This window comes from Octopus sinensis, linkage group LG14, assembly GCF_006345805.1.
Source record: "Octopus sinensis linkage group LG14, ASM634580v1, whole genome shotgun sequence".
Taxonomy (NCBI): domain Eukaryota; kingdom Metazoa; phylum Mollusca; class Cephalopoda; order Octopoda; family Octopodidae; genus Octopus; species Octopus sinensis.
In genome coordinates, this window is record NC_043010.1 from 48,467,486 (window position 1) to 48,489,596 (window position 22,111).

At 37.5% G+C, this 22,111-nt stretch overlaps 1 protein-coding gene across 1 annotated transcript in view; it reads left to right on the top strand.

Annotated features, from left to right (window-relative positions):
* Positions 1–22,111, top strand: part of LOC115219341 (dynein heavy chain 6, axonemal-like) — a 349,247-nt gene that overhangs the window by 230,268 nt on the left and 96,868 nt on the right. Inside the window, exons 58-63 of the mRNA XM_036509002.1 lie at positions 1,081–1,163; positions 3,239–3,476; positions 5,446–5,748; positions 6,625–6,810; positions 12,486–12,658; positions 16,212–16,392. Coding sequence (XP_036364895.1) covers positions 1,081–1,163; positions 3,239–3,476; positions 5,446–5,748; positions 6,625–6,810; positions 12,486–12,658; positions 16,212–16,392 — 1,164 coding nt within the window. The remainder of the gene's footprint in view (positions 1–1,080; positions 1,164–3,238; positions 3,477–5,445; positions 5,749–6,624; positions 6,811–12,485; positions 12,659–16,211; positions 16,393–22,111) is intronic.

Genomic DNA, 22,111 nt, shown 5'->3' on the forward strand with positions numbered 1-22,111 from the left:
AATGAGTAAAGAATATGTTGTGCATTTGGTATTAGTTATTGTTGATGTTGATCTTGGTATTGGTTTGAATAAAGAAGGCAGGTTGATGGAGATCATGGCCTTTAGGATTTGTTATAGCTCTAAGCAAAAACTTCCACTATTTAGTATCAGTCGAGGAAATCTTTCCATATTATTCCAAAATATAATTTAGGAACAGTTGCATTGTCTTTTTGATTTTCGTTTATTTATTTGTATATTTCTTTTTTTTTTCTTAGAAAAATTAATTACTATTTTCCAGCAGCTTTCATTTAATTCTAGTTTGTGATTTTTGGCTGGAAGGTGTAATATAAACTTCTATTATAGAAACATGCCTTGTTTTCACTAAGAATATATTGAGATTAATTTTACATTTTCTTCAACATTGAGAAAATTCTTTAAATCATCAAATGAGATTTATTGAAATGTTATCTTTGATTTTATAACATTTTTTTAAATACTGTGTATATTTTGTTTAATGTATTTTGTTTAAAAAACGGAGATGAAATTATGTAAGCAGTGGCTTTTAAATTTTAAAAATTCCCATAACTCTTTAGCCTTTTCAGTGAAAATTAAAAATAAAAGTGCAAAAAGGATTTAACAATTTGTTAATGGATAAAACAATGTGCAACTGTGATTTCTTGTTTTTCTCCTGGGCACAATTACGTGTGTGCACACAGGACCTGTTTTACCTAACTGATTACATTTTAATATATGCAAATCATTAGCTTAAAAATTATTTAAAAACATTAATGATTTTTCTAGTTATATATTTATCACTCTTTTGTAATACAACAACACATTATGAAAATTAAATGAATGCAATCTGTGATTTTAACATCTTTTCAGTTTTTTGTTTTTTCTTGTTATAAAGCAGAAAGCAAATATCTCACTTTTGGCAGTTGTATAATTTACAATTTTGATAAATCATGTCTGACTTAAGTTGAGAAGATTCGTAACTGTCGAGTCTTTGAAATACTTAGTAATATTTGCATAATGTTAACATAATTAACTATGTGTGAGTGTTACTGTATTACTTGATAAAACGTCTGTTCCAATTTTCAGGCTTGTAAATCATTGTGTATGTGGGTGAGAGCTATTAACTTGTATGCATACGTTTTTCGAGCAGTCCAACCCAAACAGCAACGGTAAGAATGGATTTATTAATTTACTTCTGTCTTCTGTATTTTACTGTCATTTAATTCAGTTAAATATACCTACTAGTTAACCTGTTTTTAAGGTGGTAGAGTGTGATTTGAGGGAAGTTTACCTATTATCTTTGGCAGGTTGTTTATTCTCTCTAAAAGTGAATTTATGTTAATAAATTCAAAGATGTTAAGATTTCTTCTGTAAGATTTCATGTTATAATTTGTTAATGGTGAGAGAGCAAAGCAGGACAAATGTTATGTTCATCATCATCATCATCATCATCATCATCATCATCATCATCATCATCATCATTATCATCATTCATCATCATCATCATCATTTAATGTCCATTTTCCATGCTGGCATGGGTTAGATAGTTTGACTGGAAATGGTGAGCCAGAGAGTTGCACTAGGTCCCAATCTGATTTGGCTTGGTTTTTTACAGCTGGATGCCCTTCTTAATGCCAACCACTCCAAGAGTGTAATGGATGCATTTTTTATATGCCACTGGCATGGGCACCATATACATGACACTGGCAATGGCTACGACTACGATTTCACTGGTGCCACTTATAAGACAGTCATGACTACAATTTCACTTGGCCTGATGAGTCTTCTCAAGCACTGCAAATTGCCAAATATCTCAGTCACTTGTCATCACTACATGAGGCCCAACATTTGAAGATCGTGCTTCACTACCTTTCTAAAGGGGCCCATCATTTGAAACAAGGAATGGCCATGACTACAATTTCACTTGGCTTGACGAGTCCTCTCAATCATAGCATATCACCAAAGGTCTCCGTCACTTGTCATGTTATAAGTGAAAAACAGATCTATTTGAATTTTTAAGTATTATTTTGAAAGATTTCAAGGTGCAGGAGTGGCTGTGTGGTAAGTAGCCTGCTTACCAACCACATGGTTCTGGATTCAGTCCCACTGCGTGGCGCCTTGGGCAAGTGTCTTCTACTATAGCCTTGGGCTGACCAAAGCCTTGTGAGTGGATTTGCTAGACGGAAACTGAAAGAAGCCCATCGTATATATGTATATATATATATGTGTGTGTGTGTGTGTGTGTGTGTGTGTGTGTGTGTGTGTGTGTGTGTGCATGTATGTTTGTGTCTGTGTTTGTCCCCCTAGCATTGCTTGACAACCGATGCTGGTGTGTTTATGTCCCCGTCACTTAGCAGTTCGGCAAAAGAGACCGATGGAATAAGTACTGGGCTTACAAAGAATAAGTCCCGGGGTCTAGTTGCTCGACTAAAGGCAGTGCTCCAGCATGGCCGCAGTCAAATGACTGAAACAAGTAAAAGAGTAAAAGAGTATGGAAAACAGAATAAAAATAGATTTCAGAATTAACCCTTTTGGTAACAACTCACCTGAGACACCCCTAGTTCTATAACAATTCTTCTAATAGCCTCTGTCCTCCATTGCTGATAGGCTGCTGTTGATCACTAGTCTGTCAACAGATGTTGTAGCCTGTTGACCTCTTCTCCTGTAGCTATGGATTGGTTCCCAGAGTAATGTATCTCTGATGCTTTCATACCTGGCCTGGTAGCAGTGCCCAGCAAAACAGATTTTCCTGGCTCTGACTAGCTCTGATATTGGGAAAAGGTCGCTGTAGAGGTCTTTATAGGTCACCCTCTGTTGCCATTTGATATTCAGTGCATGCTAGAGTAAGCAGGTGTAGCAACTGTCTAGTTGTTCCTGCAACGTTTTTGTCAGGGCCCAAGTCTATAATACAAACATTTTGGTGTATGCTAACAGAAATGTCAAGAAATGCAATGAAAGTTTGGGAAATAGTGCAGGAGAAATTGAGGGCAGGATGGAAGGATTGGACAAAAGAGAGGAAGGAGTCTAGTTGTTTGCAGGAGAATGAGGTTGCACTGATACAGTCATCAGTATAATGACCTTATAATTCAGTAGTGAGACCAGCGAATCGTGAGAATATTTGGGCCTCAATGTAGCAAACAAACAGGTTTGCATAGTTGGGGGCCCATTCTTGTTTCCAATATATATATTACTTTTATTTTTATTCTTTTTATTTTTATTCTTTTTATTTTTATTCTTTTGATAGGCTTGCAAAAGCAAAAGAAGAGCTTGCTACTGTTATGAGTAACCTGAGAGTACACCAGGATGCTTTGGCTAAAGTTGTGGCACAAATTGCTGCTCTGCAGAAAACATATGATGAAAGTGTAGACGAGAAAGAAAGGCTTGAATGTAAGATCACCCAGACAGCTGTCAGATTGAAACGAGCAACCAAATTAACCAAAGCTCTTGCAGATAAGCATGAAAAATGGAAAGAAACAGTCGTAGTAAGGAAAACATTGAAAATGATATCATTGTATTGCTATGTATAGAATTTTCAAGCTTGATTGAAATTTATTTGCTAAGCTGAACTCATGAAAGTTATGGATAAAGCATTTCTCATATTAATAAGAATATCTCTTATATAAAATCCATTCTGTCTGTCTGTGTGTATGGCTTCTAGGATCTCGGGTATCCTCCATCCGATTGCGCTCATCTAACCACATTGCGTCATAGTTAGGTTATTTGTTTTCATCCCAGATCCCTTCCCAAAGGGAGGAATTTTTTACAACATTGATAGTCTGGCCTTTCATACTATGATACATAACTTCTGGGTTTGTTGCAAGCTTGTTATTGATGGCTTTCCATACTTGAAAGTTTTTTTTATATAATGGAATTGTTCACCTGCTGCTTGCAGTCTGTGTTTAAGAGCAACTAATTTTCCTATTAGTGTTTCCTGCATGTTTGTATGTATGTACATATATATGGCAACAGGTAGTGTCAGAGCTATGCCGTTGGGAACTTCGGTTCCTGGTAGGGCCACCCAAGGTGGATTGGTCTGACACCGAGTGGTATTAGGGCCACAACCCGGCAGACGGGGTGAAAATCCTCGGAGTTTCTGTTTCGGCAACCGGTGGCTCCTCGGTCGTTCTGTCCTTGCCTCTGCGGCAAACAGGATGTCTCTACATGCGGGATTGTTGGGGACCGCTTGTGAAATCCACATATTCCCACGAAACTTCTTCCATGAATTCTCAATGGCGAATGTTCGAGATGCCTTGAGGGTGGTAGAAGCCGACTCAACCCGCCCAGGGTGAATGTCGCCACAAGTACAAGTAGTAACTACATGTACATATATATATATATATATAATATATATATATATATATAATATATATATATATATATATATATATATATATATATATGCATATGTATGTATGAATGTATGTATGCATGCAGGTATGCATGTATATATTCTTTATTTGTTAGTCAATGAATCTCTGTAATTATGTATTCTTCTCCCCCTATGTATGTATGTGTGTGTGTTTAGTGCCCCACCACTCAGACACACACACACACACACACACACACACACACACACACACACATATATATATATATATATGTATATATATTATATATATGTATATATATATATTATATATATATATATATATATGTATGTATGTATATATGTATATATATATATATATATATATATATATATATATAGTATATATATATATATTATATATATATATATATATATATATATATAGATATATATATATATGTAATATATATATATATATTAACCAGTAAAAGTTACAATGTGACTTAAGGGCTGAGGGTTTTATGCATAGTTCTTATCAATCAGTTAATAGTAACAAAAAGATATCTACACTCATGCTCCGAGTTCTATTTATCCAGTTTGTACTATCAAACCAGTCCAAACTCACACACACACACACACACACTCATACATGTATGTAACATGGTATGCAAATTAGTAGCTGCTGGAATTGTTTACTAAGTAAACAGGTTGGCTGCTTGTTTCTCTGGGATTGGTCAAATTGATGTAGACAACTCTGATGAGAAGTCAATGAAGTACACAAATCAGATAAAACTCATCATCATTTAGCGTCCACTTTCCATGCTGGCATGAGTTGGACGGTGCAACTGGGGTCTGGGAAGCCAGAAGGCTGCACCAGACCCAGTCTGATCTGGCAATGTTTCTACGGCTGGATGCCCTTCCTAACGCCAACCACTCCATGAGTGTAGTGGGTGCTTTTTACGTGCCACCGGCATAGGTGCCAGACGGGGCTGGCAAACGGCCAAGTATTTTTTTTTTCCTGCAGAGAAATAGATAAATTTACCCTGTTTATTTATCTACTATATAGGTTGTGTGTGTGTGTGTGTGTGTGTGTGTGTGGTTATGGCTACTTAAATTTGCATATTTGTATTCCCTGTTTTCAGGAATTTGATCAGCTGTTGGGCCACATTGCTGGTGATGTTTTGATTTCTGCTGGCAGTGTTGCTTATACTGGTGCTTTCACAAATGATTACCGCCACGAGCTCATTACAATCTGGATTGAGAAATGTTCTGAAGTTGAAATTCCTATTTCAACTGATTTTTCACTGGTTAATACACTCTCAAATTCTTACCAAATTCGTGAGTGGAACTCTGATGGGCTACCAAGAGATGAGGTCTCCATTGACAATGCAGTAATTGTTATCTACAGCCAGCGTTGGCCTTTAATGATTGATCCACAAGAACAAGTAATTATGAATATTTGAAATTTTGAACATTTACCTTAAAAATTGTATCAGTTTCATTGATTTTTCCTTGTATTGTTGTGATTTCATTTACTCTAACAATTTAAACTTAATCTTACTGTAACTTTAATAAACTTACTATAATATCCTTATAAGTCACATATATATGCACACACACACACAGACATTATATATATATATTTGTGTGTGTATATATATATACACACACACACAAAAATTCTAATTTTATAAGCATAATCATAATTAGGGTTCAGCAAAAATTGCTTCACCACATACTGAAATTTAGAAATAGCAGTTAAATACTATTCCACTACCATAAGATCAAATACGTATATTAATTATCAGTGCTCTCAAATTCAAAATTGAGATACTATACTGAGAATGGGAATAAGTGAGTAGAAATATGATTTTACTTCTTTTTACATCTCTTTAACCCAGAAACGCGTATATAGTTAATCAAAGCCAGGTGGATTCATTATTTTTTCCTCTTTACCTGCGTGAGTTGAGAGTATTGCTGTCTGGGAGATATCTTATGGTAGTGGAATAGTATTTAACTGTGCAAACGTCTCTCTTGCACACCACAACTGATGTTTCTTAGGTCCAACTTTTCTCTCAAGGTACTTACACTCTGTCGAGTATGAACACTGACATTACACATCCATCGGAGCATACTGGTTTCATTTCTTGCAAGCTTACACATATCCTCAGCAGTCATGGCCCATGTTTCACTGCCATGTATATTATTATAGATATATAGACACACGCATAGATATATGTAAATACATATGCACATATATAGATCTTTATCATTACACCTCTTGTATCAAATTAATCCCCAAATGTATTTTGGATTTGTAGGCTAACATGTGGATTAAGAAAAAAGAAGCTAAATATAACCTTAGTGTAATAAAACCTTCTGATACCAATCTTATGAGAACTCTTGAAAATTGCATACGGATCGGTAGGCCTGTTTTACTGGAAGATGTTGGCGAGGTTTTAGAACCGTCCCTGGAGCCTATCCTGTGTAAACAAACTTATTACAAGGTAATTTTAGTATACATGACTAATTTAACTCTTTAGCATTTGGATTATTCTACAAAATGTAATACTTATTTATTCACATAGTTTTGAATTAATCATTTGCTATCCTGTAGCATGGAGATTTCAAGGACGTGACTGTTTGTTTATTTTTAGAATGGTATTGTAGGCCAAGTGTGAGAGGTTAGATCTGGCTAGTTTGAACATAAAACAAGTGGAATATTTATGCTGTATATATCTGTATCTGTGCTAGTGGAGTGCTAAGAGCACCATCCGAGTGTGGTCATTGCCAGAGCAGCCAACAGGTTTCTGTGCCGGTGGTACGTAAAAAGCACCATTCCCGCGTGACTGTTACCAACGTAGCCATACTGGCACTTGTGCCGGTGGCTTGTGAAAAAACATTCAGCGAGGTCATTGCCAGTACCGCTGGACTAGCTCCTGTGCAGGTGGCATGTGAAAAACACCATTTGAGCGTGGCTGTTGTCAGTACTGCTTGACTGGCCCTCGTACTGGTGGCACATAAAAGCACCCACTACAATCTCGGAGTGGTTGGCTTTTGGAAGGGCATCCAGCTGTAGAAACTCTGCCAGATCAGATTGGAGCCTGGTGCAGCCATCTGGCTCACCAGTCCTCAGTCAAACCATCCAACCCATGCTAGCATGGAAAGTGGACGTTAAACGATGATGGCCTGTTTAAATGCTAAATGGTTAAATGTTATATATTTTAGTATGTGTCTTACGTACAAAATGTCTATACTGATAGCTAAAAGTATTTTCCGTGTTTTAGTTGAGTAGTCAACTGTTAGCTCTGTTTAAGCAAACATGTGTCAGAGAAGTAACTAATGAGACATCTAACAATAATCCATTAAGCCCAGGCATGGCTGTGTGGTAAGTTTGCTTCCCAACCATGTAATTTTGGGTTCAGTCCTATTGCATGACATCTTAGGCAACTATCTTCTACTATAGCCCTGGGATGACCAAAGCCTTATGAAATAAGTAAAAAATAAAGGACCAGGAACACTTAAGAATATTATGGTTCAGTACTTTTGAATACTTTATGTAATTGTTGTTTAGTTACACAGCCGTCATTGAACAGTTCTAGTATAAATTGACAAACATAACATTTGATGGAATAATCTGATTACTAAAGATTAAGATTACTAATCCTTTTTGCTAGGGACACATGGCCTCAAATTTTGGCAGAGTGGGCTAGTTGATTACATCACCCCTTATAGTTAACTGGTGCTTATTTTATCTGCCCCCAAAGAATGAAAGGTGGAATTTGAACTCAGGCAAATGAAATACAACCAAGCATTTTGCCTGGTATGCTATCAATTCTACCAGCTTACCATCTTAGAGGTTAAGATTAAGAATGGTTTCAAAAATTTTGGCACAAGGCCAGCATGTTCAAGGCAAGGGGATAATCAATTATATCAACCCCCAGTGCTCAACTTGTACATATTTTATTGACCCTGAAAGAATGAAAGGCAAAGTTGACCCTGGTGGCATTTGAACTCAGAATGTAAAGACTGACAAAATGCCACTAAGCATTTTACCTGGCACAGTAACAATTCTGCCGGCTCAATGCCTTTAAATAAATACCAGCATAAGGCCAGTAGTTTTGGGGAAAGGGCTAAGTCAATTACAGTGACCCCAGTGCTCAACTGGTCCTTATTTTATTGACTCTGAAAAAGGAAGGGCAAAGTCAACCTCTGTGGAATTTGAACTCAAAACATAAAGACGGATGAACTGCTGCTAAGCAGTGTGCTAACAATTCTGCCAGCTCCCTGCCTTAAACAGAACTAGATCAACTAGGATCATTACAGGTTATCAAAAATACAGTGTAATTGTTGTGTCTGGGGAGAGTCATTTTCTTTTTGTGCCTTATAATTTAACACACTCACCGCAACGAAAATTTTAAGAAAATAAAAATAAGAAATAAGTGAAAATTTTACCGGTGAGTACGTTAAATTATAAGACACAAAAAGAAAATGACTCTCTCCAGACACAACAGAATATGCTTCAACACATGAACTCACATAAAGAATCTTGCAAACCAAATCCAAAAACTAAGTGTAATTGTTATTACCCATTCATTTATTATAATCTTTTTCTTAGTTACATCTGTTACAATTTGAAGGTTTTGAAATTGACTAATCCCTTTAATATTGATTTCAAATTTTGGCACAAGATCAGCAATTTAGCAGAATGGGGCAGGTTAATTACATCAACCCCCCACTGCTCAATGGATGCTTATTTTATCAACCTGGAAAGGATAAAAGGCAAAGTTGACCCTGTTAGAATTTGAACTCAGACAGATGAAATGTTGCTAAATATTTGCCCCAGAATGCTGAGGATTTTACCACCTTAGAGATTAAGATTAATAATCCTTCTTACTATAGGCACAAGGCCTAAAATTTTGGGGGAGGGGGAAAGTCGGTCACATCAGCCTCAGACTAGTCCTTAATTTATCAACCTCGAAAGGATGAAAGGTGAAGTCGACCTCAGCGGAATTTGAACTCAGAACATAAAGATGGATGAAATACTACTAAGCATTTTGGCCAGTATGCTAACTATTCTGCCAGCTTGCTGCCTGAGATTAAGATTGATAATACAAACAGAATTAGGTCAGCTATGATCACTACTAAATGTTGATCAATAATATATTGGAATTGTTACACTCCATAACTTGGTTTTAATTCTTTTTCTTAGTTATTCTTGTTATAATTGGAGGATTTGAAAATTGATTAATCTTTTTAATAGTGGTTCCACATTTTGGCACAAAACCAGTAATCTCAAGGGAGGGGATACGTTGATTACATCGACCCTAGTGCTCAACTAGTATTTATTTTATTTATTAATAGAGCGGTGAGCTGGCAGAGTCGCTAGCAAGCCGGGCGAAATGCTTAGTAGTATTTCGTCTGCTGCTATTTTCTGAGTTCAAATTCCACTGAGGTCGATTTTGCCTTTCATCCTTTCGGGGTCGATTAAAAAAGTACCAGTTACGCACTGGGCTTGATATAATCGACTTAATCCCTTTGTCTGTCCTTGTTTAGCCCCTTGTGGGTAGTAAAGAAATAGGTATATATTTTATTAACCACGAAAGGATGAAAGGCGAAGCCGACCTTGGAAAAATTTGAACTCAGAATGTAAAGATGGATGTAATGCCTTCAAGCATTTTGCTACGTCTGCTAACGATTCTACCAGCTCCCTGCCCTAATTAATTTCTTTAATATTAGGAGCTCTAGATAAAGCTTTTCTTCAAATAAATGATATAAGATTCTGGCTTCTTTCTCTTTCTCTAACATTCCAATGAGATATTTAGAACAGCACAAAGCATTCTGCTGTACGTGTCATTTAGAGTTTTCTTCATGGGAGTTGAAAGTATGGAGCTATGTTAGCGAGCTATTAACTAAAACTGATTTGATTACATGGCAACACTTAAGATGCCACTGAAAAGGATGAAAAAAAGTTCCAATTGGTATAAAAAGCTCCAATTACCATTCAGTCTGTGGAATAGAGGTCACAGTAAGAAAGTAGTTAAACTGTATCTCATATGTTTAATATGTTTAAGTCACATGTATCGTTATCTTCAAGAGGATTGTCAAAGAGTTAAATGTTCATATTGGTGTCAGACTTTTGTAGTAATTAGAGGTAAAAAAAAAAAAAAGGAATGAAACCTAAAGTGTGTTTGATTAAGTGTTAGACTGAAGAAACCTGTTAGGATTTCCTTGATGGGTCAATTTTAGAAGTTTTATTTTAATTGTGATGATCTAAGTATAAAAGAATTCTCCACTGTACAGATTCTATCCAAATTCATAGCATCTTCATTGTTCGACCGTGGTCGAGACAATGGAATTTACTATGCTACGCCAGGCTTCACGGTCCATCATAGCATTACGGAGGTCCTGTTGCTGGATGCCTGTATCCCTGGAGATTACATCAGGGTAGGAGAGTGTGTGCCCTCTGGTATCGTGAGCAGATGGCTTCCAGAGGAAAAAAGTAGAAATTACCTTGTTTTCAGCTCTACAACAATGTCCAGCAAACTGGACTCTTCTACCTTTCACAAGAGATGATACAGGTGGTAGTTTTCCATATATTTGTATTTTGGTTGGATGACGTTTCCATGAGAGATTTTGAGCTCTCATAAGGAGGCGAGTGTAGGTTCCATCCAACTGCCTCTCAAGCTTCTTTGATAACGTCCAAGTTCATAAGATATGTACGTTTTATGTGTTTGTGTGTCTGTGTGTGTATGCATGTATATGATGGACTCTCTTGTCGATTTTGAAGTATGTGGATCTGACAACCCACTCTTTCTTTGTCAGTCACAATGCTTATGTTGAATGTGACATTTGAGTCCTGCCAATGATTTCAAAAGAAGCCCACAGATGTTGCAAGTATGAGAATTATGGCTCAGTGCAGGCAGTGTATTTGCAGCCACTTTTCTCCTTTGCCTTGCACACCTAAGCCTGTTAATGCTGGTTGCAACAAAGTTTCTAATAACATTTTGAATGACAAATTCCATTTTGTCATTTTCTTCGCTCATACACCCACACATACATGTATATATATGTCTCTATATATGGGTGTGTGTGTGTCTGTGTATATATATATATATATATATATATATATGCGCAGATATGCACACACACTTTACTATATTCAAGTTAAGAGTATGTGTGTGTGTGTGTGTATATATATATATATATATATGTATAGAGAGAGAGAGAGAGAGACATTATTGTGTTCAAGTTCAGTAAATATATATATACAGGCATAGGAGTGGCTGTGTGATAAGTAGATTGCTTACAAACCACATGGTTCCGGGTTCAGTCCCACTGCGTGGCACCCTGGGCAAGTGTCTTCTACTATAGCCTCTGGCCAATAAAAGCCTTGTGAGTGTATTTGGTAGACAGAAACTGATAGAAGCCTGTTGTATATATGTGTATGTATATATATATATATATATATATGTATGTATGTGTGTGTGTATATGTTTGTGGGTCTGTGATTGTTCCCCCAACATTGCTTGACAACCAATGCTGGTGTGTTTACATCCCCGTAACTAAGTGGTTCGGCAAAAGAGACTGATAGAATAAGTACTAGGCTTACAAAGAATAAGTCTTGGGGTTGATTTGCTCGACTAAAAGGCGGTGCTCCAGCATGGCCACAGTCAAATGACTGAAACAAGTAAAAGAGTATATATGTATTTATGCACACACATCATTATCATCATCATTTAACACCCTTTTTCCATGCTGACATGAGTTGGACGATGTGACAAAGAACATATGAGCCAGAAGGCTCTGCCAGGCTCTGCATCTGCTTTGGCATGGCTTCTACAGCTGGGTGCGCTTCCTAGCACTGACCTTTTAACAGAATGTAGTGGCTACATTTTACATGACACCAGAGAGTGAGAGGCGGAAAGATTGAGAGAGAGAGAGAGAGAGAGAGAAAGAAAGAAAGAAAGAAAGAAAGAAAGAAAGAAAGAAAGAAAGAAAGAAGAAAGAAAGAAAGAGAGACAGAATTTGTATGTTTAGGTGAAGGCATGTAAAAACTTTCTGATAATATTTATTGGGAAGAAAATTCGTTTATGTAAATTGTGAGAACTAAATAAATAAATTTTCTACAATAAAAATGTTTTTGCCAAACTCTTCTTCATTGCTAAATAATTTTCTTCAGTCTGGTCGTCAGATGATACGTCTTGGAGACACTGAACTTGAATATAGTCAAGAATTTAAACTATTCATGACAACGAAACTACCCAATCCTCATTATCTTCCTGAAATTTGTATTAAAGTTACAATTGTTAACTTCACTGTCACACGGACAGGGCTTGGAGACCAAGTTCTTAGGTAAGAATTTTTGCACCTTTTTTTTTTCTGTTGTTGATCAGTTTTTTTTTTCCCGATGGCCAAATATAACCTCCTCCTTCTCTTCATCATCGTTGTCATCCTCATCATCATCATCATCATGTAAGTATTTCTACTTCTCAGTTATTTTTATTCTCCTTCTCCTGCTCCTTCTTGCCACCACCACCTTACCTCACCACTGCTGCTGCTGCCGTGCCACCACCACCACCACCACCACCACCACCATCAACACCATTTTTCATCTGCTTTTGTATGCTGGGTTGGGTTGGGTATGTTATGTTTTGATTCAGTCCTTATTCAGAGTTACTGCCCTCTAAAAAGGGTTTGGGACCCGTTACAGTCACACCAAAAGTGGCATGAGTGCAATGGCTAGATGCTCTTACAACATTCTATTTATTGTGGCACCAGCATCAGAGAGGTTGTCTTAACCTTGGTAAGACTAAAGACTCTTCTCTAGCCTACTTTGTCTCTCTTCATTTGTGAACCACTTCACAGAGTATATTAGGTGCAGTTTATTATGGCACCAGTGCTGGAGAGGTTACTTTGTCTTTGACAAGACTAAAGAGTCCATTCTATCCTACATTGTCTCTGTTTTTTGTTCATCAGTACTAGAAGCTTGTTTTGTCCCCAATTGCTGGAAGCGATAGCAATGAAATAAGATACATTGCTTTGTGGTACCTCAGTGAACTTAGGAGACAGTTGCCTTAATGGTATGTGCATCAAGTATCTCATGGGGGCTCAGAACATCTCATTGAATGCGCACAAGACCAAACAGTGGATTTGAATATTGAGTCATCCCATAAATAATGTGTTTTTCAATTGCATGAACTAAAAGTCAAAGAGAGATGGGATAAACTACCTGCATCAACTTGCTATAAAAGCAAGTAGTAATTTTACCTTGTACTTATTCTTTGTGCAAGTTTTGAAGAGTGCTGTTTGATTTTAACAGTTATTTTTTCAAAGCTATTATGGAAGTGACAAAGGAGCATATTTGGCTTATTTTGCTTTATGAGTTCAATAAAAGCAAAAATGCAACAGAAAGTGTGAGAAATATTAATGCAGTCTTTTGGGATTGGACAATAAGCATAAGCTAGTATCAACAGAGGTTCCAGATATTCTGAGCTGGAAACCACAGCCTAGAAGACAAGCCTTGTACTTGAAGATCTGTAGAGCTCAACAAGGACATCCTGCAAACCCTGGTGGAACAAAATCTCATCATAACTGTTGAGGAATTTGCAAAGAAGCTTGGATTTGGTCATTCAACCATTCATCGACATCTGCGTGCCATTGAGAAAGTCAGTAGTTTGTGTCATTGAGTTCCTCACAAACTTTCTGAGTCTAATCACGCACAGAGAGCGAATGTGTGCTCTTCTTTGCTGTTATGTCTCACAAATGAACCTTTTTTGTCCTACCATCTTGGAAAGTGGGATAGAATGAATAACGGAGACTGAAATAGACTGTCTAAGACTTGGATGATAATGGTTGGAAGTTCTTTGGTCTTAGGATTCAGTTCAGTGACAGTGAGGGACAGGAACATTATTTACTTCATTTCAGGGGAATTATTTTTTCATAACAGTACAAACAAATCAAACAAATTATAACTTAAAAATTAATTGATTGTTTAATTCTTTAACAAACATCATCATCATCATCATCGTTTAACGTCCGTTCTCCATGCTAGCATGGGTTGGACGGTTCGACCGGGGATCTGGGAAGCCAGAAGGCTGCACCAGGCTCCAGTCTTATCTGGCAATGTTTCTACAGCTGGATGCCCTTCCTAACGCCAACCACTCCGTGAGTGTAGTGGGTGCTTTTTACGTGCCACCTGCACAGGTGCCAGGCGAGGCTGGCAACGGCCACGGTCGGATTGGTGTATTTTATGTGCCACCGGCACGGAAGCCAGGCGAGGCGGCGCTGGCATCAGCCACGAGTTGGATAGTGCTTTTTACATACCACCAGACCAGGGATCCTGGCTGGTTCAATTCGATTTCGATTTTGCTTGCCCCAACATGTCTTCGCAAGCAAAGGGGGTTGGCATGGGTGCCAGTCGTACGGTCGGATTGGTGTATTTTACGTGCCACCAGCACGGAAGCCAGTGGAGGCGGCACTGGCATCGGCCACGAGTCGGATAGTGCTTTTTACGTACCACCAGACCAGGGATCCTGACTGGTTCAATTCGATTTCGATTTCGCTTTCGCTTGCCCCACTCAAATGGTTCCTGGTGACTGCTGGATTAAACTTCTTTTCTTTGAAGTTCATATATCTAAATGATTTGGTTATAAAGTCAATTAAAAAATAAGATTGTTTTGAATTTACATCATTTTGCTGTCTAGACTAAACATACCATTAATATTTTATTAACGATATATTCTGTTAATATATTATACTGTATTGCAATCTATATCTGTTGCTCTTTGATCTTTGATCTCTTCACACAGGTTACAACTATCTGTTGTTTCTCATTTAGATAGTAAATTATGAAGATAATGATAACAGACTTTTTTTTTTACAAATTCTGTCCTTCAAGTATTAATTAATTCCTTCACTTTTTTTGATATCCAAGAGCTTTTAACAAATGATATTATTATTTTTTCATATATTTTTACATTATATTTTTTCATTCAGTTTTTTTTTGTTTCAGGCATGGTTGTGTAGTAAGAAGTTTACTTTACAACCACATAATTCTGGGATCAGTCCCACAGCATAGCATCTTGGGCTAGTTAGTGCCTTCTATTATAGCTCTTTGGCTGACCCAAGACTTGTGAGTAGATTTAGAGACAAAACTGGAAGAAGCCTATTATATATATATATATATATATATATATATATATATATATATATATATATATATATATACACACACACACACACACACATACACACATACATACATACATACATACATACATACATACATACATACATACATACATACATAGGAGAGTTCACGAAAAAACAAAAGACGAAGACATTTCGTGTAGAAAACAAATAGATGTATTAGTATAACACTCAGGAATAGAAAAAGTCTTTTACGTTTCAAGCCTATGCTCTTCTACAGAAAGAGACACAGAAAAACAAAAAAAAGGAGAGAAACTAGGAGAGAAAAAAAATGTGTGTAGTGGCTACATACATACATATGTACATACATACATATGTACATACATACATATGTACATACATACATACATACATACATACATACATACATACATATACACACACACACACACACACACATACATACATACATACATACATGCATACATGCATGCATACATATGATAGCTGTCAATTCAAGCAAAATTTTAGGTCCAATAAGGCTTGCAAAACACTTCATAGACCCTCTCTTTTCTGTTGAGACAATCTGAGGCACAAAGATAGTGTGTCAATAGCCAGCTGGAGGAGGTGTCCTCCTGGGGTTAGAAGCTACAGTAGCATCCACCCTTAAGGGTTAGCACATTTAAGTGGCAAATATACTTCACGATATATATAAATATTTATTTATAAATTTATATTGAATCTTGAATTTTTCCAGCGAAGTAGTTCAATTGGAGAAACCACAACTTGAAGAACAGCGCAACCAATTAATCACCCATATAAACCGAGACAAAATTCAGCTGAAGTCCATTGAAGAACGAATCCTCCAATTGTTATTCCATTCAAAGGGTAACATTCTTGACAATGAGGACCTTATTAACACACTAAATGAATCCAAGGTAAATATAAAAGATTGGCTTCTAAATGTAATCTCTCATTGTCTTAAGATCACATTTGCAATGTATTATCTTCTTGTTATAAACTAAGTGGCATGGTTGTATGGTAAGAAGCTTGCTTTCCAACTACAAGTTTCTGGGTTCAGTCCTACTGTAGCACCTAAGGCAAGTGTCATCTGCTATAGCCTTGGACCAGCCAAAGCCTTGTGAGTGGATCTGGTAGATGTAAACTGAAAGAAGCCCGTTGTAAATGTGTGTGTGTGTGTGTGTGTGTTTGCCCCCCACACACACATTTGACAACCGGTGTTGGTGTGTTTACATCCCCATAACTTAGCAGTTTGGCAAAAGAGATAGATAGAAAAAGTACCAAGCCTAACAAAAAGAAAAATGTTTTTTGGTTGACTAAAAGTTCTTCAGAGTGGTGCCCCAGCATAGCCACAATCTCATGACTGAAACAAGCAAAAAATAAAAAGATAGACGATAAACTCTTTTTTTAAAAGTTATAATTTGATGTGCACTATTTCTGTTTAATGGTTAGTCCACATTACTCTATAAGGAACACAAGACTGATTCCCTGGTTTCTCTGGCATATGTATTCTTCCCTTGATGGGACACTGGACTGAAGCAGGATTACTCATTTTTACTAGTTGAGTGGCCTAGAGCTACATGTAGTGAAATATTTTGCTCAAGAATATAATGCATCGCCTGGTGCAGGAGTTGAAACCACAATCTTACAATCTGGACTCTAAACTCTGCTTGTGAAGACCTGTTGAGGTAAGTGAAGTTGAAATCAAAATCAAACTTGATGACTGGCATCTGTGCTAGTGGAGCGCTAAGAGCACCATCTGAGTGTGATCATTGCCAGAACAGCTAACTGGCTTCCATGCCCGTGGCACGTAAAAAGCACCATTCAAGCATGATCGTTACCAGCATTGCTTTAGTGGTACTTGTGCCAGTGGCACGTGAAAAAAATATTCGAGCGAGGTCGTTGCAAGTGCTGCTGGACTGGCTCCTGTGCAGGTGGCACATAAAAGACACCATTTGAGTGTGGCTGTTGCCAGTACCACCTGATTGGCCCTTGTGCCGGTGGCACGTAAAAGCACCCACTACACTCTTGGAGTGGTTGGCGTTAGGAAGGGCATCCAGCTGTAGAAACTCTGCCAGATCAGACTCGAGCTTGGTGCAGCCATCTGGTTCGCCAGTCCTCAGTCAAATTGTCCAACACATGCTAGCATGGAAAGCGGATGTTAAACGATGATGATGATGATGATGATGATGAGTCCAACACTCTACCCACTAATCCATGCACCTCTGTTTAATATGTTATTGATATTCTCATTGGCTTAGAATAATGTAGCTTCTCTTGTCATCTCTTATGTTATGGCCTAAGCTCACTGGCCAGAACCAGTAAAAGAGTTAGAAAAAAAAGTATCTCTAATAATTGGTTCTCATTTTGGCACAAGACCAGTAATTTTAAGGAGAAGGGGCAAGTCAATTACATTGACCCCAATACTTGAATGGTATTTATTTTATTGACCCTGAAAAGACGGAAACCAAAGTCGACCTCAGCAGGGTTTGAACTTAGACTGTAAAAAGTTGGAAGAGCTGCCACTGAGCATTTTGTCTGACTTGCTGTTGATTCTGCTTGCCATAATTCCATTCTTATACACAAGCTCTGAAATTTAGGGAGACAAGTTAGTTGATTAAATCAACCCCAGATCCTGTATTTATGAGCTCACGAAGGATGAAAGGCAAAGTTGACTACAGCCGTATTTGAACTTGGAACACAAAGATCCATAATTAGCATGAGATATTTTGTATGATGCTTTAACAACCCCGCCAACTCACCACATAACATATAGGTACAAGGTCTCAAATATTTCAAGGAGTGGTCAGTTAATCTTAGTGATCCTAGAAGTCATAAACTGGTATACTTATTTTATTGGAATTGGATGGATAAAATGTGGTGTTAACTTCAGTGGGTTTTGAAACCAGAACACAAAGCTGTACAACTAGAGGCCACACGTTATTTACTCTCATGCTCTACCAAATGTGTCAATCCATTGCCATGATTCTAATAATGATAGTTATAGCAATAAAAACGGTTTCTGTAAATATTGCTGGGGCCATTCTCACACAGCATTTGTGAAACTTAAGCATTTTTATGTATGCTTTCCAAAATGTGCCAGATTCATTTTGCTACATGGAAAGAAAATCTCTTGACATATTTCTCAAACCTTGTATAAGAAAGATAAAGATGAGAATAAGAATAATAATGAGGATGATGATGACAATGACGATGACACTGCTAATGACTTGTAAGCTGGATACAGAGGTATAGAGGATATAAACAAGATCTTCGAATATTTAAAGGAGCCTCTTTTGACCAATCTTTACCATGCATCTATGGATGTATATGCAAGTTGTGGCAAGAATTTTGAAGATGACTAGCAGTTAACAATGCATGTAATTCTCTCCTCTCCACATGACCAATTTTTATCCAAGAGAAAAACCATTGATTTGGATCAATAAAACTTGGCATCGATGTTGTCACAAGCATTGCTATCAGCATGCAAAGACCCAGAACAGACACTGCAAGGGATCTCATAACAACCCCCTAAGAGTACTGTCTCCCCACCCCCCAACTGGTATATTTATGATCATTAGTGATGTAAGTCAAAGAGATTTGAAGACGGTGCTTATTTCCATTCTATGTGACAGCAATTATATCTTACCATTCTTAATTTCCTGTAACACACTCATGAACCTACATCATATAGATAAATGTGAGCAGAGACTTAAAAACAATGTATATAATGGTCTTCTCAAAGAGTCTGTTTACTAATATCACTCACAAGGCATTAATCATCTTATATATATATATATATATATATATATATATACATCTTGTTTACTCTTTTAGTTGTTTCAGTCATTTAACTGTGGACATGCTGGAGCACTGCCTTTGGTCGAGCAAATCAACCCCAGGACTTATTCTTTGTAAGCCTAGTACTTATTCTATCGGTCTCTTTTGCTGAACTGCTAAGTTATGGGGACATAAAAACACCAGCATTGGTTGTCAAGCGATGTTGGGGCGACAAACAAGCATACACACACACACACACACACACACACACACACACACACACATATATATACATATATATGACGGGCTTCTTTCAGTTTCTGTCTACCAAATCCACTCACAAGGCTTTGGTTGGCCCGAGGCTATAGTAGAAGACTCTTGCCCAAGGTGCCACACGGTGGGAATGAACCTGGAACCATGTGGTTGGTAAGCAAGCTACTTACCACACAGCCACTCGTGATTATCATCATCATCATCATCATCCTTTAATGTCTTTTTTCCATGCTTGTATGGGTTGATGGTTTGATCACAGCTGGCAAGTGAGAGAGCTGCACCAGGTTCCAGTCTGATTTGGCTTGGTTTCTACAGCTGGATGCCCTTCCTAATGCCAACCACTTTATGGAGTGTGCTGGGTGTTTTTAATGTGCCACTGGCACAAGCATTTTTACAATGTGTCAGCATGAGAGCTTTGTTATGTGGCCACAGAACAGAGCTCTTGCTGGCCAATCCCCTATATATGTATGTGTGTGTGTGTGTGTGTGTGATGGGCTTTTTTTCTACCAGTTTCCATCTACTGAAGCCTTGTGAGTGGATTTATCCATACTGGCATGGAAATATATATGCACAAATATCAACCCTGACTTCCTCTCTCTTTCTTTTTTCTCTCTCACACAACAATAAATAAATTAAAAAAAAACAAAAAATAGGTTATATATTCTGCTTGATTTGGCAGTGAAGAATGTTACTTGTTTTACTAGAAGTTATTCACGATTAGTGTAACATCTTCATTTATAAGCTGACTTGAATGTAAAACATTTTTGTCAAATACACTGTGTATCTCTCTCTCTCTCTCTATATATATATATATATAAGTATAGTTGTGATTTCTATTAGGCAGGGTTTAAAAATTGCTCATATGAATTAATGAAGCAAGATAACCATTTGTAGCACTGAGCGGTTAAATGAAATGTGTGTGCTTCAACCAGATGCTGTTGAAACATCCTGTTTCTATTCTGCAGCCAAATATTCTATCGTTGAACTACTCCAGTAGCTTTTGAGACTCTTCATTTCCATAGTGGTCTGTTCTTGACTGTGCATTGCATAATATTAAGTTTACTAGCTCCACAAATAAATAAATAAATAAATAAATAAATAAATAAATAAATAAATAAATATATAATGATAATAATAATAATAATAATAATAATAATAATGACAACAACAATAACTATGTGTAATAATGAAACATCAAAAACAAAACAAAATGTTTTTCTCTCTAAATATATGCAAACAATTTACAAACAGGTAATACTGATTTAGCTAAGGACAAAACAAAAGGTTAAATAGAAAACAAAAGACAAAATCTGAATATATTTCCAGAATATATTGAGGGTAAAAGAAAAAAACCCCAAAATTGGGGATAAAAGCCATTCTATGAGTTAATCCTGTAAGGCTTAACAGGGAACCAGATTGAAAGGTAAGAGTGACTTGAAAACTCTGAGCTAAAAGTATAAACAGAGTGTCTGATACTGGCTGTCCTAGGCCAATGCTGAGCCACAAATGAGTACAAGAATAAAATGATAAAAGATATTATCAGCTAGAGCAGACTATGCAACCACTGCTATGAGATGGCCATCTGTTCCTTGCCAAGTCCAACTACATATATATATGCAGGAGTGGCTGTGTGGTAAGTAGCTTGCTTTCCAACCACATAGTTCTGGGTTCAGTCCCACTGCATGGCACCTTGGACAAGTGTCTTCTACTATAGCCTTGGGCCGACCCAAGCCTTGTGAGTGGATTTGGTAGATGGAAACTGAAAGAAGCTTGTTGTATATATATATATATATATATATATATATTGCAACACTAACTTCAGGAAACCGACAAGCCACCTGGTCACCTACCGATCGGGCCGGCATACTAGCCAAATCGACTACATCCTTGCCAGAAAAAGGGAAAGATGGCTGCTTATAAATGCCAAAACCTTCCCAGGTGAAGAATGCACCCCACAACATAGACTGGTAGTTAGTGACTTTAGGATCAGGACTAAGAGGGCGACTAGAAGACGACCAACATGGAGAAGAAGGGTCTGGAAGCTTAAAGACCCTGCGAATGGACAGAGATTTAGAGATATGTTATTTGAAGCCTTAGACGAAATGGAAGGGAGTATAGCTACGCATGGGGTAGAAGACAACTGGACGCTTCTGAGGGACAACCTGCTGAAAGCCGCTGACCAGATCTGTGGCTGGTGCAAAGTCCCCTTAAGACCCAAAATAACGTGGTGGTGGAACAATATTGTTGACAGGGCTATTAGACAAAAGAAACAGGCTTGGAAGGCCTGGAAGAACGGTGGTAGCAGGGAAGTGTATCAGTCTGCCAGAAGGGAAGCCAGGAGACAGGTCTATCTAGCCAGAGGGGAAGCAGATAAGGAAAAATTTGCCAATGTCCTGCGTCGTGAGGATGAAAGACTTGAGGTATTTCGTGTTGCAAGACAGTGTGTGAGAGAGAATCGTGACGTGGTAGGAGAGAAATGTGTTCGCAAGGAGGACGGTTCACTTGCGCTTAATGAGGATGCAAAGAGAGAGGCTTGGAGACGCCACTATGATAGGTTGCTGAATGAAGAAAATGAATGGGATA